General features: G+C 42.9%; 2 protein-coding genes across 2 annotated transcripts in view; one reads left to right on the forward strand and one right to left on the reverse strand.

Moving 5' to 3' along the window:
* LOC120043328 (zinc finger protein 2-like) overlaps positions 1–22,565 on the forward strand; it is a 401,596-nt gene that overhangs the window by 69,992 nt on the left and 309,039 nt on the right. The gene's annotated exons all lie outside the window — the stretch shown is intronic.
* On the reverse strand, positions 8,597–11,929 carry LOC120043334 (zinc finger protein 629-like). The gene is made up of 3 exons (XM_038987959.1): positions 11,669–11,929; positions 10,498–10,947; positions 8,597–9,900 (listed from the first exon to the last, which is right to left on the reverse strand). Exons 1-3 carry the CDS (start codon positions 11,832–11,834, stop codon positions 9,050–9,052), a joined length of 1,467 nt encoding a protein of 488 aa, XP_038843887.1. The 5' UTR covers positions 11,835–11,929; the 3' UTR covers positions 8,597–9,049.

The following is a 22,565-nucleotide window of genomic DNA, read 5'->3' on the forward strand; positions in this document are numbered from 1 at the left end:
GGGGTGAGTGTCGCTAAAACATGATAGGCTAAACAATGCTATATAAGCCACAACATCTCACCCATCATATAAGTCCCAATTTCTGATCTTCTGATCGAAAAGACATAGGCAGGAAATTCAAACACATTCCTGGCCTGTATTTGGCCATTTAGCCGGTTGACATTTAGCCGTTCTGTATCCTTAGCCAGGGAGCTTGCTTGACAAGAACAGATCGGCCTCTTTTGGGTTGTCAAAGTAAGTGTTGATCCCTCGACTGTCACCTTAAACCGGGCTGGGAAGATGAACCCATATCGGCTGTTGGCCGCCCTGCATTTGTTGCGTAATTCATTATACTCTTTCCGTTGGTTCCTCACCTCCAAAGTAAGATCTGGGTAGAAAGACACCCTGGCTCCGTTGTAGTTAAAGGGGGAACTTTTGACTAGCCAGCTTGAGGATGAGATCCCTGGTCTGGGGATAGTGCAGCCGTACAATGAATGGCCTTGGTGGCGCGCCCTTGGCCGTCTTCGTTGCCTGTGATCTGTGTGCGCGGTCGATCAGGATGGCCGTTTTGAAGTGTTCACTCCCCAGCAGTGCCAGTATCAGCTCCGAGACGAATTCAGTGGGTTTCCCTTTCTCAGTGTCCTCCTGGATCCCAAATACTCGGATGTTCTGGCGTTTTGAATGCGACTCAAGCATTTCCAATCGGGCTCTCAGGGTTTTGTTGTCATTTTTGAACGCTGCACACTGTTTCTCTATGTCCTGGCCTCGTGATCGACTGTCGTCTGCTCAACCTCATGCACCCTTCCCTTACTTGCCTTCACAGTTTCAGTCAAAGTCCCAATACTCTTTGAGATATCAGCCAACCTTGTGTCCACCTTCTTGCTTAGTGAGTTTATGGCAGCCAGTATGTCACGTTGAGTAAAATCTGTGGGGAAGTCTTGGGAGCTGGCATCTTCACCTAACTCCTCGTGGGTCGGCGATGTTGAAATTGATTCGTTGTCGATCTCATTCAAATGGTCTTGTTTAGCGCCCCCATTTTTGGTACCTTTTCCCTTTGTCATATTGCCAGACAATGTTTGAAGTTATAGGTTGTGAGAGGTTACGATAAATATTAATTTGTTTCAAAATAGAGAGGAGCTCTAGCAAAGCACGTCTACTCCATAGCACGCTCTCTAGCGCCCCCTATGTTATATTACTTATTGTATGAACTGAATTGAAAGACAACTCATTTTATGTATTATAACACAGGCGACTCCTGAAAGCTGCAACGGCTTGGGACTTCATTCTATAGCTAGACGACTCATGATATCTCCAGGAGTGATAAGTATCATGTTTTGTTGTCTTTATCTGTTGTGGTCTAGTACTGTGTTTTTGACAGCTAGGGCCATCTACTGTAGGTGCTTCCTGTCTTCCCAGCAGCCTACTTGGTGTGTGTGAGCTGCTGACTGCTCATTATTTGCAGATAGTTGTTGACACATCCAGGATCAAGGGGCAGGGAAATGTGGGACTAGTTTTGGTAATCAGTGCCTGGATTGGAGGGGGAGTGGTCTCACCTCTCCAAGGCAATCAGCAATTAGTACAGGAAGGTGTGCTCTCCACCTCTGCCAGGCTATTATCAATTAGTACAGGGAGGTGTGCTCTCCACCTCTGCCAGGCTATTATCAATTAGTACAGGGATGTGTGCTCTCCACCTCTGCCAGGCTATTATCAATTTGTACAGGGAGGTGTGCTCTCCACCTCTGCCAGGCTATTATCAATTAGTACAGGAAGGTGTGCTCTCCACCGCTGCCAGGCTATTATCAATTTGTACAGGGAGTTGTGCTCTCCACCTCTGCCAGGCTATTATCAATTAGTACAGGAAGGTGTGCTCTCCACCTCTGCCAGGCTATTATCAATTAGTAATGGGAGGTGTGCTCTCCACCTCTGCCAGGCTATTATCAATTAGTACAGGAAGGTGTGCTCTCCACCTCTGCGAGGCAATTATCAATTAGTGTTAGTACTTCAGTCTCCCCTGGTTGCTCAGCAGCAGCTGTAAGCAGCGGTTTTGTGGCAAACTAAGACCGTCACCAAAACAAAGACGGTTCTGCCAAGTTATTCGAGGAACGCTCCACACCACTCTCTCATCTTACCTAGTTATTTACAGATTCTCATTTTGCTCTTTTGTAGCTTTGTCAACTATATGTTTAAAAATATATACATATATATATTACACCCATTTTCTTCTCAAATTCCTGATATTCAATTACAATCTTGTCTCATTGCTGCCACTCCCCAACGGGCTGGGGAGATACAAAGGTTGAGTCATGCGTCCTCTGAAACATGACCCGCCAATCCGCGCTTCTTAACACCCACCTGATTAACCCGGAAGCCAGTTGCACCAATGTGTCGGAGGAAACACCGTTCAACTGATGACCGAAGTCAGCCTGCAGGCGCCCGGCTCGCCACAAGGAGTCGCTAGAGCGCGATGAGCAAAGTAAAGCCCCCCCCCGACCAAACCCTCCCCTAACCTGGACGACGCTTGGCCAATTGTGCGCCTCCCTATGGGACTCCCGGTCACGGCCGGTTGTGACATAGTCTGGGCTCGAACCCAGGTTTGTAGTGACACCTCATGCAGTGCCTTAGACCGCTGCACCACTCTGGAGGCCCTATGTGTGTGTTTTCTGTACCGGTTCACACCTCTCCCTGTAGGCTTTACAGACGCTTCCCACCCCTTGGCTGCAACCTTTTTCATTTAGTGTACCCTACGCACTCAACCCATGTGAAATTCCGGGTATCTGGCAGCCTGTGGAACTGCCGATCTGCGGCCAAGAACTCCAAGTTCATCTCAGCCTATGCTGCCCTTCAACCCCCTTGACTTTTTGTCCCTGACACAGACATGGATCACCCCAGAGAACACTGCTACTCCAGCTGCTCTTCATCTGACTACTTTTTCTCTGATAGTCAGAGAGAATCTGGTCATCGCGTTGGTGGTACAGGTCTACACATTTCTCCTAAGTGGATCATTTAACCTGTCCAGCTCCTCATTTGAATTCCACGCTGTCACTGTCACTTGTCCACTCAAGATTAACATTATTGTCATCTATCACCCACCAGGTGTCCTTGGAGAGTTGCTCAATGAGCTTGACACCTTGATAAGCTCATTTCCTGATGATGGCTCACCGCTCTTCGTACTTGGGACTTCAACCTCCCTACGTCTGCCTTCAATTAATTTCTTTCCAACTCTCTTTCCCCTCCTTGCCTCTTTTGACCTCACTCTTTCCCAATCCCCTCCAACTCACAAGGCAGGCAATACGCTTGACCTCATCTTTACTAGAGTCTGTTCTCCTACTAATCTCACTGCAACCCCCCTCCAGGTCTCTGATCACTACTTTGTTTCATTTTCTGTCTCCCTTTCCTCCAACCCCCTACCCAGATGGTCATGGGCCGTCACAATCTTTGCTCTCTCTCTCTCTTCTATCCTAACATCTTTCCCTTCTGCTAAATCCTTCTCCCTCCTGTCTCCTGATTCTGCCTCTTCTTCTCTCAACGCTTTCCACATCATGTGACTGGCACTGTCCCATTTCTGGCCGGCCGGCATGGCCCTTTGCTTGGCCACTTTGAAAAAAAGGTTGACTACATCTCCTAGTCATTCACTCAGCCTACTGATTCCACTGGTATCACTCACACAGAACTAACCTACGCCTTGACCTATTTCTCCCCTCTCTCTCCAGATGAAATCCTGTGACTAGTGAAGTCTGGCCACTCGACAACCTGCCCGCTCGACTCCATCCCCTCCTCCCTTCTCCAGACCATCTCTGGAGACCTTCTCACGTCCCTCATCAACTCATCCCTGACCACTGGCTGCGTCCCCTCCTCAAGAAACCAACACTCGACTCATCTGACGTGAAACTGTAGACCTGTATCTCTTTCTTTTCTTTCCAAAACACTTGAGTGTGCTATCTCTGATCAACTTTCTTGTTATCGCTCTCAGAAAAATCTTCTTGACCCTAACCAGTCAGACTTCAACCAAGACTGCTCTTCTCTGTGTCATGGAGTCTTTCCGCACAGCCAAAGCTGACTGTCACTCCTCTGTCCTCATCCTCCTAGATGTATCCGCTGCCTTCGACACGAAGAACCATCAGATCCTCCTCTCCAGCCTCTCAGGCTGGGGGTCTCCGGCTCTGCACGCTCTTGGATTGCATCCTACCTGGCAGGTCACTCCTACCTGGTGACGTGGAGAGGACCTGTGTCTCCAACACGTACTCTCACTACTGGTGTCCCCTAAGGGCTTGGTTCTAGGCCCCCTCCTCTCTATACACCAAGGCACTCAGCTCCATCATATGGTCTCTCCTATCATTGATATGCGGATGACACTCAACTACTTTTCTCCTTCACCCTCTTCTGACACCCAGGTGGGTGACACGCATCTCTGCGTGCTTGGCAGATATCTCAACTTGAATGTCGGCCCACCACCTCAAGCTCAACCTCGACAAGACGGAGCTACTCTTCGTCCCGGGGAAGGCCTGCCCACTATTTTGGAAATTACAAGATTATGTTATAATGCTGTTATTGCATCAAATGGTTGTTTTATGCAACAGAATAAGGGGTTGTTAGAACACTCATCTGTGTGTGTTCTACTGAGGATGAGCCTCTGGGAAAACACTGACAGGAGATTTACCATGTCTTTTGAGTGATAAAACCTAAAGAGACCGCATTCCAGAGCATGAGTTAACTTCTTATGGATAGGGGGCAGCATTTTCACGTTTGGATGAAAAGCGTGCCCAGAGTAAACTGCCTCCTACTCAGTCCCAGATGCTAATATATGCATATTATTATTAGTATTGGATAGAAAACACTCTGAAGTTTCTAAAACTGTTTGAATCATGTCTGTGACTATAACAGAACTTATTTGGCAGGCAAAACCCCGAAGACAAACCATTCAGTTTTTTTTTTTTGAGGTCACTCTCTTTTCAATGGGTTTTCATTGGGAATCCAGATTTCTAAGGGACCTTCTTGCAGTTCCTATCGTTTCCACTGGATGTCAACAGTCATTAGAAATTATTTGAGGTTTTTCCTTTTTTCCATTTTTCCTGTTCCCTAGAAAGCTAAGGTAACTGAGCCAAATGACTATCGTCCCGTAGCACTCACTTCCGTCGTCATAAAGTGTTTTGAGAGACTAGTCATACACCTCCACCCTACCTGACACCCTAGACCCACTCCAATTTGCTTACCGCCCCAATAGGTCCACAGACGACGCAATCGCAATCACACTGTACACTGCTCTAACCCATCTGGACAAGAGGAATACCTATGTAAGAATGCTGTTCATCAATTACAGCTCAGCATTTAACACCATAGGTCTCGACCCCGCCCTGCACAGCTGGGTCCTGGACTTTGACGGGCCGCCCCCAGGTGGTGAGGGTAGGAAACAACATCTCCACCCCGCTGATCCTCAACACTGGGGCCCCAAAAGGGTGCATTCTCAGCCCTTTCCTGTACTCCCTGTTCACCCATGACTGCGTGGCCATTCACGCCTCCAACTCAATCATCAAGTTTGCAGACGGCACTACAGCGGTAGAATTGATTACCGACAACTACGAGACGGCCTACAGGGAGGAGGTGAGGGCCCTCGGAGTGTGGTGTCAGGAAAATAACCTCACACTCAACGTCAACAAAGCAAAGGAGATGATCGTGGACTTCAGGAACAGCAGAGGGAGCACCCCCCTATCCACATCGACGGGACAGTAGTGGAGAAGGTGGAAAGTTTTAAGTTCCTCGGGGTACACATCACGGACAAACTGAAATGGTCCACCCACATAGACAACGTGGTGAAAAAGGTGCAATAGCGCCTCTTCAACCTCAGGAGGCTGAAGAAATTTGTCTTGTCACCGAAACACTCACAACCTTTTACAGATGCACAATCGAGAGCATCCTGTCGGGCTGTATCACCGCCTGGTACGGCAACTGCTCCGCCCACAACCGTAAGCCTCTCCAGAGGGTAGTGAGGTCTGCACAACGCATCACCGGGGACATACTACCTGCCCTCCAGGACACCTACACCACCCGATGTCACAGGAAGGCCAAAAAGATCATCAAGGACATCAACCACCCGAGCCACTGCCTGTTCACCCCGCTATCATCCAGAAGGCGATGTCAGTACAGGTGCATCAAAGCTGGGACCGAGAGACTGAAAAACAGCTTCTATCTCAAGGCCATCAGACTGTTGAACAGCCATCACTAACATAGAAAGGCTGCTGCCAACATACTGACTCAATATCTAGCCACTTTAATAATTAAAAATTGGATGTAATAAATGTATCACTAGTCACTTTAAACAATGCCACTTTATATAATGTTTACATACCCTACATTACTCATCTCATATGTATATACTGTACTCTATACCATCTACTGCATCTTGCCTATGCCGCATGGCCATCGCTCATCCATATATGTATATGTACATATTCTTATTCATTCCTTTACATTTGTGTGTATTAGGTAGTTGTTGTGAAATTGTTAGATTACTTGTTAGATATTACTGTACGGTCGGAACTAGAAGCACAAGCATTTTGCTACACTCACATTAACATCTGCTAACCATGTCTATGTGACCAATAACATTTGATTTGTGAATTATAAGTGTATTTCATGCTAATCTTAACCTTGTGACCCATTCTATACATCTGTTGTTCGTCATATAGGTTAAACGGGGTGTATCTTGGCTATAAAAGACCGTTGTACTTCGTCTCGGGGCTCTCAGCGAATCATCTGAGGTTGATTCGTTGACCAGCCATCATTATCGTAGAACACTCAATCCATTCTCTTTGTGTTGTATTAACCTGCTCCCTTAAGTCAATAAAGATGTAGTTTAAGTATAACTCTGACTTGTGTGATAAGTTTGTCTCTCCTCATTTGATAGTAAAGAAATGAACCACCACACCACTCAAAGACCTCTCCATCACACTTGACAACTCCAGTGTCGCCCTCCTAGAGTGGAACTCTGGGCCATGAAATATTCATGTATAAGTCACTCTGGGCCATGAAATATTCATGTATAAGTTACTCTGGGCCATGAAATATTCATGTATAAGTCACTCTGGGCCATGAAATATTAATGTACAAGTCACTCTGGGCCATGAAATATTCATGTACAAGTCACTCTGGGCCATGAAATATTAATGTACAAGTCACTCTGGGCCATGAAATATTCATGTATAAGTTACTCTGGGCCATGAAATATTCATGTATAAGTTACTCTGGGCCATGAAATATTCATGTATAAGTCACTCTGGGCCATGAAATATTCATGTATAAGTCACTCTGGGCCATGAAATATTCATGTATAAGTCACTGGGCCATGAAATATTCATGTATAAGTTACTCTGGGCCAATATTCATATATATGTTGTTGGGCTGTCAGGGAATAGACAAGGACTTTGGTGGACCTCTCATTTTGCTTGTCCCAAGGTTCAGTAGAGGATATTTTAATAATTATGATTGGGTAAGACACAGCCTCTTGTATTTGCATATAACCACGAGATTGGATTATACTGGGCACTAGTAGAGGTGGGTGTAGATTCTAGAGAAAGAGCAAGAAAGTCATTTTTTAAAGCTGTCTAAAAATAATGTATTGACTTATCTTTAAGTATCTTAAATACCAGCTCTGAAACGTTTACTATTAACAACCACTCAGTGGGACGTCAGCTCAGGGGTCTAAGTTCATCAGGATCTCCTAGGGCAATAACAGTATAATTTATCAGCTCTGCAACTTATTATTAAATAAATACTTTAGTTTTTAATACCTTAGTGCGCCCCAAACCCTTCACCTGTGGACCAGGAGTTCCTCACTGTACTGGGACCTAGTGTCCCACGAGACGAAAGAGGTATACTCACCTTGTCATGCGGAGACATTTTCATACACACCCCAATGCATGGACCCAACACAGTAACAAAGAGGAAACCCTCTGGTCTATTTGGGTCGGTGGCCCCTCCAGAGGAAATGCACAGACAGTATTTATTCAAGCAAAGCCCTTTATAATCAGTCTACACATCCTATGGATTCTCTAGCTCTCCACCTCCAGGAAACACAATCCTGTTCCTAAAGAAAAATACTAATTATATGACCCCGCACGTGTGGGTAAAAAGCAGAAGCTTACCTCTAACTGATGTCTTAGAATTCAGAAAAAGTTAACAACAAAATACAGCAGTAGAATATTTATCAAAAAGGCCCCAGAGAGAGAGAGGTTCTAAAAACAGGCCGTCTGCAGACAAAGAAAAATAACTTAACAACAATGACTTATATACAGTCCAGCCTCGCTTGTAAACTCCTCCCTCAACCAGTTAAATCTGATTCACACAATACAGAAATACCCCCTTATCTAATCACTACTCCCCTAGTTACAAAACATCCCCATTATACAATCACTACTCCACTGGTTACAAATCTTCCCTCTTGTCCAATCACTAATCCCCAGGATACAAAAAAATGTGTGGCTAATTTGAAGAATCTCAAATATTACATATATTTTGATTTAACACTTTTGGTTACTACATGATTCCATATGTTACTTCATAGTTTGTTTTCACTATTATTCTATAATGTAGAAAATTGTCAAAATAAAGAAAAACCCTTGAATGAGTAGGCATATCCAAACTTTTGACTGATACTGTAAATCTATTTACACATGGGAATACTTGGGAACATAATCCCTCAATTAATTAAAAAAAAAGTTCAACAATGAATAAATACGGGCCGCAACTCTCCAACATCATCCCTCAGTTGTTCACCTAAAAAGTGGTGGTTGTCTGAACTACAGATTGTCCATTTCATACACAAAGAGTAGCAACATTACCTGTTAGGTTCAGACAACAGCCCCATTATATCATTACTGTGACATTGGACTGAGCAGGATCAGGAGGACCAGCTAGAGTTGGTCCACAGGTGTATCTCAATACTCTCTTAGTCCCCTCTCTGTGTCCTCTTTTACTTTCTTTGTGGATGTTTTTCACGTGTTAGCAGATTAGTCTTCTGAATTAATATTTTATCACAGACTAAGCAGCCATGTTGTTTCTGATTTAAGTTTTTCCCTCAGTTGCCACAGCTAAATGGTTTCTCTCTGGTGTGAGTCAATTTGTGCTTAGTTAAGGTATCCTTGCGATTGAAGCTTTTCCCACAGTCACCACAAGTGAATGGTTTCTCTCCTGTGTGAATCCTCATGTGCCTGGACAGAACTCTTTTGTGTTTGAAGGTCTTTCCACAAACAGGGCAGGTGCAGGGTTTCCAACTGTGACAGAGTCGGACATGGGCCTTCAGTTTACAGGTGGACTTGTAGCGGTTTTGGCAGGAACTACATTCACTGGGTATCTTACTGAAGAGAGTCACATGTCTCTGCAGGTCAGCTATCAGAGCAAATGTTTCACCACAGTCACGACAGTGGTGAGTTTTTCTAGCTGTGGTGCTGGGTTCGGAACAGTGTTTCTCCAATGGTGGACTGGGATCCAATGGTGGGCTGCTGTCAAGTCCTACTGTGTAGCTGCTTACAGCTGAACTGTGGCTGGAGGCATTGTTTTGATTATCTGGAGCATCACAGGGAATGTAGAGATCCTTAATGTGCGTCACAGTGCCAAAAGGTTTGAGATCCACTGGGTTAGAGTCTCTCTCTCTGTTCTCCACAGTCCGGGTTTGGGGAAGAGTCAAGGACTGAAGTGATTCCTCCTGATCACATTCACTTTTCACACAGGAAGGAGTGAATATGGAGTCTTCGGTATCAAAGCGCCCTTGAAGCTGCTCTTCCTCCTGACTGGTCCTGACTTCCTCCTGTTCCTCTTTAATCTGTATGGTCTCTGGGTCCTTCTGCCCCAGACTGGGACTCCACTCCTGCTCACAGTGCTGCTGCTCAGGGGGAACCTCCTCTTCAGAGTCAGAGAGCTGCAGGGAGTCTGAAGGGAAGGAGAGGAGGAGCAGAGGTTACCTATATACTACAGAATTAAATAGAACACTTGAATCACAAATGTGAATTATAGATCAATGATTTTTTTATTGAAAATGTCTTTACTGGTATTGATCCTAAATAATAACAGGAGCTAAAATAATGTGCAATACAGATAAATAGTTTTACTGCTCCCAAACTTGATATTTTAATAAAGCTTGTACACGTCCTAATAATGTGAAAGATTTCTCAGAAAACTAGATGTTTTGGTCACCGTATCCTTACTTCTATTATGACCTCACGGCGTTTAAGATGAGCAGTCAGGGGTCAACAGGACTGAAGCCGTACTCTGCCTACTGCCATCATCAATGTAATATTGAATTACTAGTGTGAACGTAAACGTACTCACCATCTCTAATGAAATGCATTGGAGTCAGAGAGGCTGTGCTATTTAAGCTATTTCAATAATATTTTCCTCACAGATAACTTTTGAATCACACCCGGATAATCTTAGTTACATAAAAAAAACTGTTCTTTAAAAATGGATGAAACAGTTTATTAACTAAGTAGAACAGTAGCTAGCTAGGTATTAGATCTACATACGAACCTATTCTACGTAGTTTTATCTCTGGTGTGATCCGCAGCATTCTCCGTAGCCGATTATTCTCCTCCTGGTACTCTGCTACAGTTTCCTCAACCGCACCAAAAATCTCCACAGCAGCAGATGCCGTTAAACATTCATTTAAAAACACACAGAACAACTGTAGTTTAGATGTTTTCAGTGGACTGAGAGTTGGGTATTCAGCTCGTATGGCTTCTTGATCTGGGTCCTCCTGATCACATTCACTTTTCACACAGGAAGGAGTGGATATGGAGTCTTTGGTATCAAAGAGCCCTTGAATCTGCTCTTCCTCCTGACTGGTCCTGACTTCCTCCTGTTCCTCTTTAATCTGTGTGGTCTCTGGGTCCTTCTGTCCCAGACTGGGGCTCCACTCCTGCTCACAGTGCTGCTGCTCAGGGGGAACCTCCTCTTCAGAGACAGAGAGCTGCAGGGAGTCTGGAGGGAAGGAGAGGAGGAGCAGAGGTTTACACTCCCCTGTGTATTAATTTAGACAGTGAAACGAACATTTACAAATGTGGCTCTATACTCCAGAATTTGGGATTTGAGATCAAATTTTCATAATATCCGTTTTACCATGTAGAAATCAAAGCACTTTATGTATCTAGTCCCCCAACGTGAAGAAGTCATAAACGTTTGGATAAATTAACGTAGTGTATTACAGTAGTCAGAAGTGTAGTATTTGATCCCATATTCCTTACACACATTAATCTAATTTTCCACTATTTATTCGTGATTATCCATAATCATAGTAGCAGCCACGTGAATGTAGAAGTGTTCAGAAACATATTATATTCTTATTTACAGTAAAAAAAAAAATACTGCAAAAGTACAATACATTACAATTGAAATGTTAGTCATTTAGCAGACGCTCTTATCTCCAGCAATTACAGGAGACATGAGGGTTAAGTAACTTGCTCAAGTGCACATGGACAGATTTTTTACATAGTCGGCTTGGGGATTCGATAGGCCACCTGTGGCCCCACATTATTCACCTTTCAGTTTCTGTACATACATACTTGTTCTACATAGTTTTACCTCCGGTATTATCTTGACAGATAACTTTTGAATCACGCCCGGATAATCTTTAAAAATGGATAAAACAGTTTATTAACTAAGTAGAACCGTAGCTAGCTAGGTATTAGATCTACATACCAACCTATTCTACGTAGTTTCATCTCTGGTGTCTCCTGCAGCAGTCTCCGTAGCCGATCATTCTCCTCCTGGTGTTTCAGTACCGTTTTCTCAACTTCCCCGAAAATCTCCACAGCTGCCGCCGTTAATCGCTCATTTAAAAACACATGAAACGACTGTTGTTTAGACATTTTAAGTTGACTGGTAGCTATTTAGTTAGCTATTCAGCTGGTAGCTTCTTCCACGAGGAAAGAAAAGTGGTCACAAAAAAACGAATCCCCTTCGTAATTTCACTTCCGCATTTTCCTTCTGTTTATTTCAGCGGGTTGCAAGCCCATAACCACAGCACATCGCCTCTATGTGGATGGAGCGTAAACTACAAGGTACAGACTGGTAGTGATAATGGAAATAGATAACTACATATGGGGAATACGTTATAATATATTAGAATACTTATTGTATGAACTGAATTGAAAGACAACTCATTGTAACATAGACGACTTCTGAAAGCTGCAACAGCTTGGGACTTCATTCTCAAATCAAATAACATTTTATTGGTCACATACATATGGTTAGCAGATGCGAAATGCTTGTGCTTATAGTTCTGACAGCGCAGTAATATCTACCACAAAATCTAACAATTCCCCAACAACTATCTAATACACACAAATCTAAAAAGGGGTGAATGAGAATATGTACATAAAAATATATGGATGAGCGACGGTCGAGCGGCAATGGCAAATACAGTATATACAGTTGAAGTCGGAAGTTTACATACACCTTAGCCAAATTCATTTAAACTCAGTTTCACAATTCCTGACATTTAATCCTAGTAACAATTCCCTGTCTTAGGTCAGTTAGGATCCCCACTTTATTTTAAGAATGTGAAATGTCAGAATAATAGTAGAGAGAAATATTTATTTCAGCTTTTATTTATTTCATCACATTCCCAGTGGGTCAGAAGTTTACATACACTCAATTAGTATTTGGTAGCATTGCCTTTAAATTGTTTAACTTGGGTCAAACGTTTCGGGTAGCCTTCCACAAGCTTCCCACAATAAGTTGGGTTAATTTTGGCTCATTCCTCCTAACAGAGCTGGTGTAACTTGCTAGCACAGACTGGAATATGTTCCGGGATTCATCCAATGACATTGAGGAGTACACCACCTCAGTCATTGGCTTCATCAATAAGTGTATCGAAGACGACGTCCCACAGTGACCGTAAGTACATATCCCAACCAGAAGCCATCGGATTACAGGCAACATTACAGATTACGGATTACAGAGCTGCCGCTTTCAAGGAGCGGGAGACTAATCCGGACGCTTATAAGAAATCCCGTTAGGCCCTCAGATGAACCATCAAACAAGCAAAGCATCAATACAGGATTAAGATTGAATCGTACTACACCGGCTCTGATGCTTGTCGGATGTGGCAGGGCTTGAAAACTATTACGGACTACAAAGGGAAACCCAGACGCGAGCTGCCCAGTGACACAAGCCTACCAGATGAGCTAAATGCCTGTTATGCTCGCTTTGAGGAAAGCAACACTGAAGCATGCACAAGAGTGCCAGCTGTTCTGGATGACTGTGTGATAACGCTCTTGGTATCCGACGTGAACAAAACCTTTAAACAGGTCAACATTCACAAAAGCCGCTGGGCCAGATGGATTACCAGGGCGTGTACTCAAAGCATGCGCGGACCAACTGTCAAGTGTCTTCACTGACATTTTCAACCTCTCCCTGACCGAGTCTGTAATACCTACATATTTCAAGCAGACCGCCATAGTCCCTGTGCCCAAGGAAGCGAAGGTGAACAGTTATGGAACACTGAGCCATTGACTGCCTGCCTGCACCAGGTGGCTATGTTATGACTGTGTTGCTTTTGACAATAAGGCTGAGTATTTTTGTCTGTAAAAAAGCCCTTTTGTGGGGAAAAACTAATTCTGATTGGGTGGGCCTGGCTCCCCAGTGGGTGGGCCTATGCCCTCCCAGGCCCACCCATGGCTACACCCCTGCTCAGTCGTGAAATCCATAGGTTAGGGTCTAATGGATTTATTTCAATTGACTGATTTCCTTCTATGAACTGTAACTCAGTAAAATCGTTGAAATTGTTGTATGTTGCGTTTATATTTTTGTTCAGTATACTTTATTTAGTCTGATCAGTGGAACAATTATCTTTCTTAACAATAGGCTAAAATGTAGGGTAATCACTGTGCTATGTTGGTTATGGCGTATGGGTTATCCTGCGTTGGCGTCTTATCAACAAAGTGAAACAAACTTTTTTGGGGGGGGCTTGTTTAAGTTTTTGAGCCAATTTCTTTTCGCTTTGTCGTCATTTGGGAGGTGATGGAAACTACCATCTCTGACAGGAACATTCTAATTTAGTTTTAGGTTTATGGTCGAAGCACTCCAATTTAAACCAATCATTACGTGTTTGTCTAGTTGTATGTACAACCACGAACATCACATGTTGTCCCCGAACTCCGTAACATTTTAACATCTAGCGAGTGAATATCTCATTGTTGCTTATCCCAGTTGGCTAGCTTCTAAAACCAAAAATACCACCGGCCAACCCAGTACTTCGCTACTTCCTCCGTGAGTACCTGTTACCACCCATAATCGTTTCCCCAGTAACCTCCCCAGGAAACTTGTGGAAAGAAAGCTAGCTAAGTTAATTAGATATCACCAGCTACCTACCTTCATATTAGCTAGCTATCCTGATGTATTTATCTCTGTAAAAAACAAACTCCAAATGCATTTGTAGGTAGCTAGCTAACAGCCATGGAGGAGGGTGAACGGATAGCAGCCCCAACTGTAAAAGTGAGAGGGAAGGCTATTCTGTACAGGGCAGGTACTCTGTGTAGTTCCTGTCCCTAGAAGTGAGGACGGAGATAATAGTAACATCATATTCAGTGCGGTGTATAATGAAGTCTGTTTCTTGTGTGGTTTTCTGTCCTCAGATAAAAAGAGCTATGAAAGCCTGTCTACAGATGAAGAGGACCCAATGAAGAGCAGTGGTTCTCAGTCCTGGTCCAGGGGACTCAAAGGGGTGCACATTTTTGTTTTTGCCCTAGAACTGCACAGCTGGTATTTATGTATTCATTTGTGATGCTATCCTTGATATGAGCATGTTATTGTCACATGCTACACATGCACATGTGTGTGCACATGAATCTATCAATCCAATGTTATCAGGATTTGTTATAAGAGATATTATACTTTAGTAATCCACAAAGACCTGGTGACGTAAAAGTCTAAAAATGACATTATCTTCCATATTCCTACAGATACCTTGTTACTGGAGATTTTTTCAAAACGATTACCTACAGTTACCGTGTAGGGCACTGCAAGGTTGGGTGACCAGGGCCATCTGGGACTGCCTCCTGGAGGAATTCAGGTGTGTGAGGGCTCCCTGTGTCCTTCATAACTTCACGAGGATGGACACGAGGACCAGGAGGGGATCTGCAGCTCGCCGCCATGTGCCAGAGGAGAAGTCTGCTGCTCTGCAGGATGTTTCAAGGATGGGGTCCAACAACGCAGCAAGAGAGGAAATCTGTGTGCGGGAGATCTTCACCTCCTACTTCTTTCGAAGAAGGTGCTGTTCCCTGGCAACAACATTCTCTCTCTTTGATTTCTACTTCTCAGGTGAGGGTGTGATGTCTGTAGAAAAACTAAACAGGCTATTTTAAGTCACCCATATTGATTTTTTTTTTTACCTGCGTCCTTCATAACTTGGATCTGCAGCTCGCCGCTGTGTGCCAGAGGAGAGGTCTGCCGCTCTGCAGGATGTTTCAAGGATTAGTTTCAAGAATAGTGAGACACTTCATTATTTCTATAACTATGCTCTATTGTTTGTCCTCATGTGTCTGTGCATGTTTTTTCAGCCACTTAGTGTGGACACCAGGTGAGACCACACACACAGATTCCTGTTGAACACTGTCTCTTTAACTACCTTATTTTCTCAATAACAGTCTCTCCTTCACTTCATCCCCCCTCTCCTCTTCTCCCTAAATCCTCTAGGTTATATCAGCTGTGTCGGTGAACCCCTCCCGCATCTGAACTGGCTACACAGAGGGCACAGCATGATCAGAGGTGAGAGGTCACTTGGTCAGGTCAACAGGAAGTATTATTAAAGAGATGCTTTACATTGAAATACAGATAGAGATGCAGTAGTCCCAGAGTTAATGATCCCAGGTCAGTTTATATTATACAGGAAGTATTATTAAAGAGATGCTTTACATTGAAATACAGATAGAGATGCAGTAGTCCCAGAGTTAATGATCCCAGGTCAGTTTATATTATACAGGAAGTATTATTAAAGAGATGCTTACATTGAAATACAGATAGAGATGCAGTAGTCCCAGAGTTAATGATCCAAGGTCAGTTTAGCATTTCACCTCCTGATGGTTATGATGACGAACAGTGTTAGAATAAAATAAACAGAAGGCTTGAACATGCTCTCTCTCTCCATCTGTCTCTCGTCTGCAGCTATGTTTTGATGTGAGAGAGGATGCCAACCCCCAGTCCCGTCATCGCCACCTCATCCGCTCTTAAGATAACCTTTGGGCCGACTGGGAGCCCAAGGCTGGTTAGGAGACACCGCTAGAGACACTATTATGTAATTGTGATGAACTGAGATAATATTAGGGTAGCACTGTGATTCATTAATCATATGCTGTCTTCCCTGCTCCTCTGTTCTTACCTCTTTCCCTTTCTGTCTTCTACACCTCTCTCTCGCCACCTCCTCTTTCTTCCTCTGTTTTTATAATGCACACCAGATGTGCATTCAAGTACAGATTGAACTTGTATTTATAATATAATATTACAATTATAGTATTTATAATGCATGTATTTATAACCTTTGGATAATGAACTTCTTTCAATAAAGTGTTTCACATTCTCTACTGGTGGAAATGAAGTCTCTCATTTGATGAAATATTACACCAATCCTTTTGTTTTTACACTGCTGCTGCTACTCGCTGTTTATTATCTATCACTTTACAAATGACCTCAACTAATCTGTACCCCCGCACATTGACTCGGTACCGGTACCCCCTGTATATAGACTCGTTATTTGGGGCGGTAGGTAGCCTAGTAGTTGAGCCAGTAACCGGAAAGTTGCTAGATCGAATCCCCGAGCTGACAAGGTAAAAATCTGTCAATCTGCCCCTGAACAAGGTAGTTAACCCACTGTTCCTAGGCCGTCATTGTAAATAAGAATTTGTTCTTAACTGACTTGCCAAGTTCAATAAATACAAATTGTTATTTAATTTTCTTGTGTTACTTTTTGATTTTCTCACTTTAGTTTATTTAGTAAATATTTTCTAAACTCTTTCTTGAACTGCATTGTTGGTTAAGGACTTGTAAGTAAGCATTTCACGGTAAGGTCGACACCTGTTGTATTCGGCGAAGTGTAGAAGTGTAGTGTACTGTTTTTTAAATTATATTTCTGTATATATGAATTACAAATCAGCCTTTAACTAGTTAAATCATGTTTCTAGTCTATTGCAAAGTTACAATGTGTAACCATTGATGTCCCAGGTCGGTAAACACTGTTGAAGTATATAATTGTAATACATACAGTGGGGCAAAAAAGTATTTAGTCAGCCACCAATTGTGCAAGTTCTCCCACTTAAAAATATGAGAGAGGCCTGTAATTTTCATCATAGGTACACTTCAACTATGACAGACAAAATGAGGAAAAAAAATCCAGAAAATCACATTGTAGGATTTTTAATGAATTTATTTGCAAATTATGGTGGAAAATAAGTATCCACCTCCACCTGTATTTGGGGAGTTTCTCCCATTCTTCTCTGCAGATCCTCTCAAGATCTGTCAGATTGTATTGGATGGGGAGTGTCGCTGCACAGCTATTTCCAGGTCTCCAAAGAGATGTTAGATTGTGTTCAAGTCCGGGCTCTGGCTGGGCCACTCAAGGACATTCAGAGACTTGTCCCGAAGCGTTGTCCTGTTGGAAGGTGAATCTTCGCCACAGTCTGAGGTCCTGAGCGCTCTGGAGCAGGTTTTCATCAAGGATTTCTCTGTACTTTGCTCCGTTCATCTTTCCCTCAATCCTGACAATCCCGGTCCCTGGCGCTGAAAAACATCCCCACAGCATGATGCTGCCACCACCTTGCTTCACCGCAGTGATGGTGCCAGGTTTCCTCCAGACGTGAAGCTTGGCATTCAGGCCAAAGAGTTCAATCTTGGTTTCATCAGACCAGAGCATCTTGTTTCTCATGGTCTGAGAGTCTTTAGGTGCCTTTTGGCAAACTCCAAGCGGGTTGTCATGTGCCTTTTACTGAGGAGTGGCTTCCGTCTGGCCACTCTACCATAAAGGCCTGATTGGTGGAGTGCTGCAGAGATGGTTGTCCTTCTTGAAGGTTCTCCCATCTCCACAGAGGAACTCTAGAGCTCTGTCAGAGTGACCGGGTTCTTGGTCACCTCCCTGACCAAGGCCCTTCTCCCCCTCATTGCTCAGTTTGGCCGGGCGGCCAGCTCTAAGAAGAGTCTTTGTGGTTCCAATCCTGTCTCGGAGCTCTACGGACAATTCCCTCGACCTCATGGCTTGGTTTTTGCTCTGACATGCACTGTCAACTGTGGGACCTAATATAGAAAGGTGTGTGCCTTTCCAAATCATGTCCAATCAATTGAATTTACTACAAGTGGACTCCAATCAAGTTACAGAAACATCTCAAGGATTATCAATGGAAACAGGATGTAACTGAGCTCAATTTCGAGTCTCAAAGCAAAGGATCTAAATACTTGTCATTATGGGGTATTGTGATGTCATTATGGGGTATTGTGTGTAGATTGATGAGGAATTTTAAAAATGTAATCCATTTTAGAACAAGGCTGTAACGTAACAAAATCTGGAAAGGGAGGGGTCTGAATACTTTCCGAATGCACCGATAAGCTACTCAGGAAGAAGAAGAAAATTCCAATATTAATATATGTAGCCTTAGAAATAAGGTTAATGAAATCAATAACTTGCTAACATCAGATAACATTCATATATTTGCCATTCTCTGATACTCACTAAGGATTATTCCTTTGATGATACAGCAGTAGCAATACAGGGATATGACATCTACAGAAAATGCAGGAATGTTTCTGGTGGAGGTGTTGCTGTGTTGTTCAGAGACATATTCCTGATCATCTTAGAGGATCTCATGTTTAACGCTGTTGAAGTGTTGTGGTTGCAGGTTCACCTGCTTCATCTAAAGCCTCTTCTTTTGGGGTGCTGCTATAGGCCACCAAGTGCTAACATTAATTATCTGGATAATATGTGTGCAATACTTGATAATGTGTGTGGATGTTAACACAGAGGTCTGTTTTCTGGGTGACCTGAATATAGACTTGTTTTGTTTATCAATCTGTCCGCTCAAAATGTAGCTGCTCACTGTAACCAGTGCCTGTAATCTGGTTCAGGTTATTAATCAACATACCAGGGTTTTACAAACAGTACAGGAACTATATCATCCATTAGTATCGATCACATGTTTTACTAATGCTACAAAACCTGCTCTAAAGCTGTACCCATTGGATGTACTGACCATAATATAGTAGCCATATCTAGGAAAGCCAAAGTTCCAAAGGCTGGGCCTAAAATTGTCTATAAGAGATCACACGAAACGTTCTGTACTAATTACTATGTTGAAATTTAAAACAAATATTTGTTGGTCTGATGTGTGTAATTAGGAGCATCCAGACGCTGCACTTTATTCATTTATGAAATTGCTTCTTCCAGTTACTAATAAGCAGCCACCCATTAAGAAAATGACTGTAAAAACTGCAAAATCCCAGTGGATTGATGAAGAATTTAAAAAATATCTGGTTGAGAGCGACGATGCAAAAGGAATGGCAAACAAGTCTGTCTGCACAGCCGATTGGCAAACGTAATGTAAATTGAGAAATCATGTGTAACGTTCGGCGTTAGGAGAAAGAGAGGAGGACCAAAATGCAGCGTGATTATTATCCATTTTAATGAACACGAATAATCTAACAAAAAAACAACAAAACACGAGAACGAAACAGTCCTGAACGGTGAAAAATACAAAAACACAGGAACATGAACAATCACCCACAACCCACAATACAAAACAGGCTACCTAAATATTTTACATTTACATTTTTAGTCATTTAGCAGACGCTCTTATCCAGAGCGACTTACAGTAGAGTGCATACATTTTATTACATTTACATTACATACTGAGACAAGGATATCCCTACCGGCCAAACCCTCCCTAACCACGCTATGCCAATTGTGCGTCGCCCCACGGACCTCCCGGTTGCGGCCGGCTGCGACAGAGCCTGGGCGCGAACCCAGAGACTCTGGTGGCGCAGCTAGCACTGCGGTGCAGTGCCCTAGACCACTGCGCCACGACTAACACCTGCCTCTGATTGAGAACCATATCAGGCCAAACACATAGAAATAGACAAACTAGACATACAACATAGAATGCCCACTCAGATCACACCCTGACCAAACAAAACATAGAAACATACAAAGCAAACTATGGTCAGGGCGTGACATCATGACACTAAACCAAACAAAAAGAAGAAGAAACTGAACTATGAAACAAAGATAAATTGTAAAGTGAAATGGAAAAAAAAGCTTTGGAAAACTTTAAATGAAATGATGGGCAGAAAGAGTAATTCAACTCCATCGTTCGTTGAATCGGATGGCTCAACACCTTTTGATGTTGCCAATTACTTCAATGACTATTTAATTGGCAGAATGAGCAAACTTAGGCATGATATGCCAACAACAAACTTTGAGACATCATTTTCAGGTGTAAAAAAAACTAATAATGAAGGAAAAGCATTATAATTTTGAATTTTGTAAAGTTAGTGTGGGTGACGTGGAAACATTATTGTTGCCCATCAATAATGAGAAACCACCTGGTATTGACAACTTTGATGGAAAGATACTGAGGATGGAACAATCAGCTTGATGCTGACCCTTAGCAAACGTATGTAAAAAATATATATATATATGGTTTTGACCAGATACAATGCTATTTCTCTGGAAACAAATGAACAACAGACTTTCAGCATGGCTATAGAGAAGGGCACTCAACATGAACTGCACTGACACACATGACTGATGATTGGTTGAAAGAAATTGATAATAACAGGATTGTGGGAGCTGTACTGTTAGATTTCAGTGCAGCCTTTGATATTATTGACCATAACACATCAAAAATTGTGTTACGGCTTTTGAACTTCTGACATATCGTTGATTCAGAGCCATCTATCTAATAGAACGCAGAGGGTTTTCTTTAATGGAAGTTTCACTAATGTTAAACATGTAAAGTGTGGTGTACCGCAAGACAGCTCTCTTGGCCCTCTACTATTTTAAATGTTTTACTAATGACCTGCCACTGGCATTGTACCGCAAGACAGCTCTCTTGGCCCTCTACTATTTTAAATGTTTTACTAATGACCTGCCACTGGCATTATACAAAACCTGTGTGTCCATGTATGCTGTTGATTCAACCCTATACGCACCCACAGCTAGTGAAATCACTGCAACACTAAACAGAGAGTTGCAGTCAGTTTAAGAATGGGTGGCCTGTAATAAACTAGTCCTGAACATCTCTAAAACTAAGAGCATTGTATTTGGTACAAATAACCTCAGCTGAATCTGGTCATGAATAATGTGGCTATTGAGCAAGTTGAGGAGACTAAATGACTTGTTGTTATCTTGTTATCTTGGATTGTAAACTGTCATGGTCAAAACATTTTGATTCAATGTTTGCGAACATGGGGAGAGGTCTGTCCGTGATAAAGAGATGCTCTGCTTTTTTGACACCACACTCCACAAAGAAAGTCCTGCAGGCTCTAATCTTATTTTATCTTGATTATTGCTCAGTCATGTGGTCAGGTGCTGCAAAGAAGGACCTAGAAAACGGCAGCTGGCCCAGAACAGAGCGGCACATCTTGCTCTTCACTGTAATCAGTGGGCTAATATCAATAATATGCTAAAAGTACAGGAGAGACTGATTGCATCACTTCTTGTTTTTATAAGAAACATGAATGTGTTGAAAATTCCAAATTGTTTGAATGGTCAATTTACACACAGCACTGACACACACACTTACCCCAGCAGACATGCCACCAGGGGTCTTTTCACAGTCCCCAAATCCAGAACAAATTCAAGAAAGCGTACAATATTATATAGAGCCATAATTGTATGAAGCTCCCATCTCAGATAGCTCAAATGAACAGCAAACATGGTTTCAAAAAACATAAAGCAACACCTCAAGACACAAAGCCTCTCCCTATTTCACCTAGATATTATGTGTGTATGTATTTCGCTACAGCTAATGGAGATCCTAATAATCCTAATAAGATCCTAAATACCCCCAAAAAATTATTATGTCTCCAGAGAAATAGCTAGCTGTTCTTGATTTGCAGGGGTGGTAGCATTAAATTATTCAAATGTGTCATGACTTTGTCAATCAGCTTGTTATTAAAAGTATCTTAATTACTGTTTAGTGTTTCTGTATCAATATGGACTTTGTAAAAATCTACAAACTTGGAAGCTGGTCCTAGCTGTTGCACTCAGGCACATCTAAAGGCTGTATAGATCATAGAAATCTGTATGATTCAGGTGTTCTATTTACTTCTGTGGTATATACCGTAGATAACCTCTACCCTCCTCTCCTTCCTTCCAGACTCCCTGCAGCGCTCTCTCACTGTCTCTGAAGAGGAGGTTCCCCCTGAGCAGCAGCACTGTGAGCAGGAGTGGAGCCCCAGTCTGGGACAGGAGGACCCAGAGACCATACAGATTAAAGAGGAACAGGAGGAAGTCAGGACCAGTCAGAAGGAAGAGCAGATTCAAGAGCTGAGGCCTGATATCACTGAGTTCAATTTCACTCCTTCCTGTGTGAAAAGAGAATGTGATCAGGAAGACC

The sequence above is a fragment of the Salvelinus namaycush genome, unplaced genomic scaffold (assembly GCF_016432855.1).
Source record: "Salvelinus namaycush isolate Seneca unplaced genomic scaffold, SaNama_1.0 Scaffold9, whole genome shotgun sequence".
Taxonomy (NCBI): domain Eukaryota; kingdom Metazoa; phylum Chordata; class Actinopteri; order Salmoniformes; family Salmonidae; genus Salvelinus; species Salvelinus namaycush.